Source organism: Oncorhynchus masou, chromosome 27 (genome assembly GCF_036934945.1).
Source record: "Oncorhynchus masou masou isolate Uvic2021 chromosome 27, UVic_Omas_1.1, whole genome shotgun sequence".
Lineage (NCBI taxonomy): Eukaryota > Metazoa > Chordata > Actinopteri > Salmoniformes > Salmonidae > Oncorhynchus > Oncorhynchus masou.
In genome coordinates, this window is record NC_088238.1 from 16,341,558 (window position 1) to 16,348,939 (window position 7,382).

The 7,382-nt window shown below is 47.1% G+C and overlaps 1 protein-coding gene across 1 annotated transcript in view; it reads left to right on the forward strand.

Annotated features, from left to right (window-relative positions):
* The window catches only part of lrguk (leucine-rich repeats and guanylate kinase domain containing), a 36,830-nt gene extending 30,740 nt beyond the window's left edge, over nucleotides 1-6,090 (forward strand). The window contains exons 19-21 of the mRNA XM_064939344.1: nucleotides 2,711-2,871; nucleotides 4,703-5,569; nucleotides 5,617-6,090. Coding sequence (XP_064795416.1) covers nucleotides 2,711-2,871; nucleotides 4,703-4,929 — 388 coding nt within the window. The 3' untranslated portion in view covers nucleotides 4,930-5,569; nucleotides 5,617-6,090. The remainder of the gene's footprint in view (nucleotides 1-2,710; nucleotides 2,872-4,702; nucleotides 5,570-5,616) is intronic.
* The last annotated feature ends 1,292 nt before the right edge of the window (nucleotides 6,091-7,382 follow it).

Genomic DNA, 7,382 nt, shown 5'->3' on the forward strand with positions numbered 1-7,382 from the left:
ATTGGAGTCCACCTGGGGTCAATTTAATTGATTGGACATGATTTGGAAAGGCACACACCTGTCTATATACAGTAATGTCCCACAGTTGACAGGGCATGTCAGAGCAAAAACTAAGCCATGGAAGAGCTCCGAGACGAGGCTCAGATCTGGAGAAGGGTACCCGAACATGTCTGCAGCATTGAAGGTCCCCAAGAATGCAGTGGCCTCCATCATTCTTAAATGGAAAAGGTTTGGAACCACCAAGACTCTCTTCCTAGAGCTGGCTGGATCGAGGCAAAGATGAACAGAGCAAAGTACACAGAGATCCTTGATGAAGTCCTGAGCGCTCTGGAGCAGGTTTTCAGACTGGGGTGAACGTTCACCTTCCAACAGGACAACGACCCTAAGCTCACAGCCAAGACAACGCAGGAGTGGCTTCGGGGCAAGTCTCTTAATGTCCTTGAGTGGCCCAACCAGAGCCCAAACGTGACCTGAAAATATCTGTGCAGCAACGTTCCCCCATCCAGCCTGACAGAGCTTGAGAGGATCTGCAGAGAAGAATGGGAGAAACTCCCCAAATACAGGTGTACCAAGAGGTAATCGCTGCCAAAGGTGCTTCAACAAAGTACTGAGTAAAGGGTCTGAATAGTTCATGTGATATTTTACATTTTTCATAAATTAGCAAAAATGTCCAAAAAACTGTTTTTGCTTTGTCATTATGGGGTTATTGTGTGTAGATTGATGAGGAAAATAAATATTTAATAAATTTAGAATAAGGCTTTAACATAACAAAATGTGGAAGAATTCAAGGGGTCTGAATACTTTCTGAATGCACTGTACCTAATGACATAACCTCCATTAATTGGTACAAATTTAACCCAGTTTTCATGGTTATAAAAGATATGGAAGTCTACATTCTTAGGCCAATTTGCCTTCAACACAGACTGTCTGATACCACCTGTATTGGATATGTTTTACCTGTCTCTCTCTATGGGACATATTTGACGGAGGAGTGTCTTATGGCTGATGGCGCTTTCCATCACTTTCTCTCCTCCTCAAGTATCTTGTTTCACAACAGAATATGTTCCTGACAGCCCTTTGAGAAGGAGGGGTTGTGTCAGTGTGAGACTAGACTGGGACAGAGCCAACCTGCCAATGAGACTTTAATACTGTGTGTCAGGTTTCTGCCAGTCTACCTACTGTAACAGTAATGTACATACACACACTTGGCAGCTCCATTGCTTTCTCCTTTTCACTTGTCTTTATTATTTATCTGTGTCTGTCTGTCTGTCTGTCTGTCTGTCTGTCTGTCTCTCACTCTTTCTCTCTGTTTTACTCTCTCTGTCTCTCTGTTTTACTCTCTCTGTCTCTCTCTGTTTTACGCTCTCTCTCTCTCTCTGTTTTACTCTCTCTGTATTACTCTCCCTCTCTCTGTCTTACTCTCTCTGTTTCGGTTTTACTCTCTCTGTTTTACTCTCTGTCTCTGTTTTACTCTCTCTGTTTCGGTTTTACTCTCTGTCTCTGTTTTACTCTCTCTGTTTTACTCTCTCTGTCTCTGTTTTACTCTCTCTGTTTTACTCTCTCTCTGTTTTACTCTCTCTGTCTCTGTTTTACTCTCTCTGTCTCTGTTTTACTCTCTCTGTTTCTGTTTTACTCTCTGTTTTACTCTCTCTGTTTCTGTTTTACTCTCTGTTTTACTCTCTGTCTCTGTTTTACTCTCTCTGTTTTACTCTCTCTCTGTTTTACTCTCTCTGTTTTACTCTCTCTGTTTCTGTTTTACTCTCTCTGTTTTACTCTCTCTGTCTCTGTTTTACTCTCTGTTTTACTCTCTCTCTCTGTCTTACTCTCTCTGTTTCGGTTTTACTCTCTCTGTTTTACTCTCTGTCTCTGTTTTACTTTCTCTGTTTCGGTTTTACTCTCTCTGTTTTACTCTCTCTGTTTTACTCTCTCTCTTCTGTTTTACTCTCTCTGTTTTACTCTCTCTGTCTCTGTTTTACTCTCTCTGTTTTACTCTCTCTGTCTCTGTTTTACTCTCTCTGTCTTACTCTCTCTCTCTGTTTTACTCTCTCTGTCTCTGTTTTACTCTCTCTGTCTCTGTTTTACTCTCTGTTTTACTCTCTCTGTTTCTGTTTTACTCTCTGTTTTACTCTCTGTCTCTGTTTTACTCTCTCTGTTTTACTCTCTCTGTCTCTGTTTTACTCTCTCTGTTTTACTCTCTCTGTCTCTGTTTTACTCTCTGTTTTACTCTCTGTCTCTGTTTTACTCTCTCTGTTTTACTCTCTGTCTCTGTTTTACTCTCTCTGTTTTACTCTCTGTCTCTGTTTTACTCTCTCTGTTTTACTCTCTGTCTCTGTTTTACTCTCTCTGTCTCTGTTTTACTCTCTCTGTTTTACTCTCTCTGTCTCTGTTTTACTCTCTCTGTCTCTGTCTCTCTCTGTTTTACTCTCTCTGTCTCTGTTTTACTCTCTCTGTCTCTGTCTCTCTGTTTTACTCTGTCTCTGTCTCTCTCTGTTTTACTCTCTCTGTCTCTGTTTTACTCTCTCTGTTTTACCCTCTCTGTTTCTGTTTTGCTCTCTCTGTCTCTCTCTCTCTCTCTCTCTCTCTCTCTCTCTCTCTCTCTCTCTCTCTCTCTCTCTCTCTCTCTCTTTTACCCGGTCTCTCTCTCTCTCTCTCTCTCTCTCTCTCTCTCTCTCTCTCTCTCTCTCTCTCTCTCTCTCCCCCCTGGTATCAGCTCTGATGACTCGCGTGCTAGTTCTGGCCTGTCCATTCCCAGCTCAGCAGGGGCCTTCTCAGAGACAGCAGGGCCAGCCGGGTGTTCAGACCTGGGCTTGGACACCACCATGGAGCCCCTGGATGTCTCCTCTCTGGGACACAACCTGGACATGCTGAAAGGTGACTTACCGTAGCTCAATCTCCTCTCATTTTGACCAATGACTGGCTCCCTCTCTGTATCTCTCTCTGTCTCTGCCTTTCTTCATGTCTCTCTCTCGAGCAGGTGGACATTTTGTCATGACACTTATTCCTCTACCTCATAGAACTGTGTTGGCTAGTCATCAATCTCTTTCTCTCTGTTCCCTCAATACTTTCTAGTGTGATTCTCTTGTTCTAGATGTATGATCATCTACAGTTGAAGTCGGAAGTCTACATACACTTAGGTTGGAGACATTAAAACTAGTTTTTCAACCACTCCACAAATTCCTTGTTAAAAAACTATAGTTTTGGCAAGTCGGTTAGGACATCTACTTTGTGCATGACAAGTAATTTTCCCAACAGTTGTTTACAGACAGATTATTTCACTTATAATTCACTAAATCACAATTCCAGTGGGTCAGAAGTTTACATACACTAAGTTGACTGTACCTTTAAACAGCTTGGAAAATTCCAGAAAATGATGTCATGGCTTTAGAAGCTTCTGATTGGCTAATTTACAGCATTTGAGTCAATTGGAGGTGTACCTGTGGATGTATTTCAAGGCTGTCACACCCTGACCTGAGTATTCTTTGTTTTTTTTATTGTTTTGGTTAGGTCAGGGTGTGACATGGGTGATGTATGTGTTTTTTGTTCTGTCTAGGGTTTTTGTAGGTTTTTGGGGTTGTTTACTATCTAGGTGTTTATATATGTCTATGGTTGCCTAGATTGGTTCTCAAGTAGAGGCAGGTGCTTATCGTTGTCTCTGATTGGGAACCATATTTAGGCAGCTATCTTCCTTGGGTATTTCGTGGGTTAATCGTCTATGTCTAGTTGCCTGTATCTGCACGTTTGTAGTAGAGCTTCACGTTCGTTTTGTTGTTTTTTGTAGTTTGTTTAGTGTCCTTCTTCATTAAAATATAATATGTATTCAATTCACACTGCGCTTTGGTCTCCTCTTTACGACGAACGTGACAAAGGCCTACCTTCAAACTCAGTGCCTCTTTGCTTGACATCATGGGAAAATCAAAAGAAATCAGCCTAAGACCTCAGATAAAAATTGTAGACCTCCAGAAGTCTGGTTCATCCTCGGGAGAAATTTCCAAACACCTCAAGGTACCACGTTAATCTGTACAAACAATAGTACGCAAGTTTAAACACCATTGGACCACGCAGTCGTCATACCGCTCAGGAAGGAGACACGTTCTGTCTCCTAGAAATGCGAAAAATGCAAATCAATCCCAGAACAACAGCAAAGGACCTTGTGAAGATGCTACAGGAAAGGTACAGAAGTAGCTATATCTTTGTGATGGAGTGACCATCACAAAGCCCTGACCTCAATCCTATAGAAAATTTGTGGGCAGAACTGAAAAAGTTTGTGCGAGCAAGAAGGCCTACAACCTGACTCAGTTACACCAGCTTTGTCAGGAGAAATGGGACAAAATTCACCCAACTTATTGTGGGGAGCTTGTGGAAGGCTACCCGAAACGTTTGACCCAAGTTAAACAATTTAAAGGCAATGCTACCAAATACTAATTGAGTATGTAAACTTCTGACCCACTGGGTCTGACATTTCACATTCTTAAAATAAAGTGGTGATCCTAACTGACCTAAGAGGGAATTTTTACTATGATTAAATGTCAGAAATTGTGAAGAACTGAGTTTAAATGTAATTGGCTGAGGTGTATGTAAACTGACGACTTTAACTGTATGTCTCCTCCCTAGATATACCAGTTATGGATCCTCTGTATATATGAAAGCACACATCTTTCCAAGTATTAGTAACTCATTGGTTGTGTCCTTGTTTCTCCCCCAGATCAAGTAGAATCTGGCCACACTCCTGACGCCCCTCGCCCCGGCTCCGAGCTCCTCTCTCAGGGCGCCACCGCCACCATGGCACGCCCAGGCTCCAATGCCAAACCCATCCTGCCACCTATCCTGTCGGGACGCAAAAGCCCCGGACCCAGCCCTAAGCCCCAAACCCTGAGACAGGAGAGAGAGGGAGAGGGAGATGAGGAGGGAAGAGGTACAGGAGAGAGGTAGAGGAGGAGTGAAGAGGTACAGGAGAGAGGAAGAGGAGGAGTGACGAGGTACAGGAGAGAGAGAGAGGAGGAGGTGTGAAGAAATACAGGAGAGAGAGAGAGAGAGAGAGGAGGAGGTGTGAAGAGGTACAGGAGAGAGGAAGAGGAGGAGTGAAGAGGTACAGGGGAGAGGAAGAGGAGGAGTGACGAGGTACAGGAGAGAGGTAGAGGAGGAGTGAAGAGGTACAGGAGAGAGGTAGAGGAGGAGTGAAGAGGTACAGGGGAGAGGTAGAGGAGGAGTGAAGAGGTACAGGAGAGAGGACGAGGAGGAGTGTAGGGGTACAAGAGAGAGGACGAGGAGGACTGTAGGGGTACAGGAGAGAGGATGAGGAGGAGTGTAGGGGTACAAGAGAGAGGACGAGGAGGAGTGAAGAGGTGCAGGAGAGAGGTAGAGGAGGAGTGAAGAGGTACAGAAGAGAGGTAGAGGAGGAGTGAAGAGGTACAGGAGAGAGGTAGAGGAGGAGTGAAGAGGTACAGGAGAGAGGTAGAGGAGGAGTGAAGAGGTACAGGAGAGAGGAAGAGGAGGAGGAGTGAAGAGGTACAGGAGAGAGGTAGAGGAGGAGTGAAGAGGTACAGGAGAGAGGAAGAGGAGGAGTGAAGAGGTAGGAGGAGAGAAGAGGTACAAGAGAGGAAGAGGAGGAGTGAAGAGGTACAGGAGAGAGGTAGAGGAGGAGTGAAGAGGTACAGAAGAGAGGTAGAGGAGGAGTGAAGAGGTACAGGAGAGAGGAAGAGGTACAGGAGAGAGGAAGAGGAGGAGTGAAGAGGTACAGGAGAGAGGAAGAGGAGGAGTGAAGAGGTACAGGAGAGAGGTAGAGGAGGAGTGAAGAGGTACAGGAGAGAGGTAGAGGAGGAGTGAAGAGGTACAGGAGAGAGGAAGAGGAGGAGTGAAGAGGTACAGGAGAGAGGAGGAGGAGTGAAGAGGTACAGGAGAGAGGAAGAGGAGGAGTGAAGAGGTACAGAAGATAGGAAGATGAGGAGGAGTGAAGAGGTACAGGAGAGAGGTAGAGGAGGAGTGTAGGGGTACAGGAGAGAGGACGAGGGGGAGTGTAGGGGTACAGGAGAGAGGACGAGGGGGAGTGTAGGGGTACAGGAGAGAGGACGAGGGGGAGTGTAGGGGTACAGGAGAGAGGACGAGGGGGAGTGTAGGGGTACAGGAGAGAGGACGAGGGGGAGTGTAGGTGTACAGGAGAGAGGACGAGGGGGAGTGTAGGGGTACAGGAGAGAGGACGAGGAGGAGTGAAGAGGTACAGGAGAGAGAGGAGGAGGAGGAGAGGTACAGGAGAGAGGAAGAGGAGGAGAGGAAGAGGTACAGAAGAGGAGAGGGTACAGGAGAGGAGGGAGGAGAAGAGGTACAGGAGAGAGGTAGAGGAGGAGGGGGGTAGGGGAGGACAGGAGGAGAGGGTACAGGAGAGGGACGGGGGGAGTGTAGGGGTACAGGAGAGAGGACGAGGGGGAGTGTAGGGGTAGGAGGAGAGGGGTACAGGAGAGGGGGGGAGTGTAGGGGTACAGGAGAGAGGACGAGGGGGAGTGTAGGGGTACAGGAGAGAGGACGAGGGGAGTGTAGGTGTACAGGAGAGAGGACGAGGGGGAGTGTAGGGGTACAGGAGAGAGGACGAGGAGGAGTGAAGAGGTACAGGAGAGAGGACGAGGAGGAGTGAAGGGTACAGGAGAGAGGACGAGGAGGAGTGAAGAGGTACAGGAGAGAGGACGAGGAGGAGTGAAGAGGTACAGAAGAGAGGACGAGGAGGAGTGAAGAGGTACAGGAGAGAGGACGAGGGGGAGTGTAGGGGTACAGAAGAGAGGACGAGGAGGAGTGAAGAGGTACAGGAGAGAGGACGAGGGGGAGTGTAGGGGTACAGGAGAGAGGACGAGGAGGAGTGTAGGGGTACAGGAGAGAGGACGAGGAGGAGTGTAGGGGTACAGGAGAGAGGACGAGGAGGAGTGAAGAGGTACAGGAGAGAGGACGAGGAGGAGTGTAGGGGTACAGGAGAGAGGACGAGGAGGAGTGTAGGGGTACAGGAGAGAGGACGAGGAGGAGTGAAGAGGTACAGGAGAGAGGACGAGGAGGAGTGAAGAGGTACAGGAGAGAGGACGAGGGGGAGTGAAGAGGTACAGGAGAGAGGACGAGGGGGAGTGAAGAGGTACAGGAGAGAGGACGAGGAGGAGTGAAGGGGTACAGGAGAGAGGACGAGGAGGAGTGTAGGGGTACAAGAGAGAGGACGAGGAGGAGTGTAGGGGTACAGGAGAGAGGATGAGGAGGAGTGTAGGGGTACAAGAGAGAGGACGAGGAGGAGTGAAGAGGTACAGGAGAGAGGAAGAGGTACAGAAGAGAGGAAGAGGAGGAGTGAAGAGGTACATGAGAGAGGAAGAGGTACAGAAGAGAGGAAGAGGAGGAGTGAGGAGTTACAGGAGAGA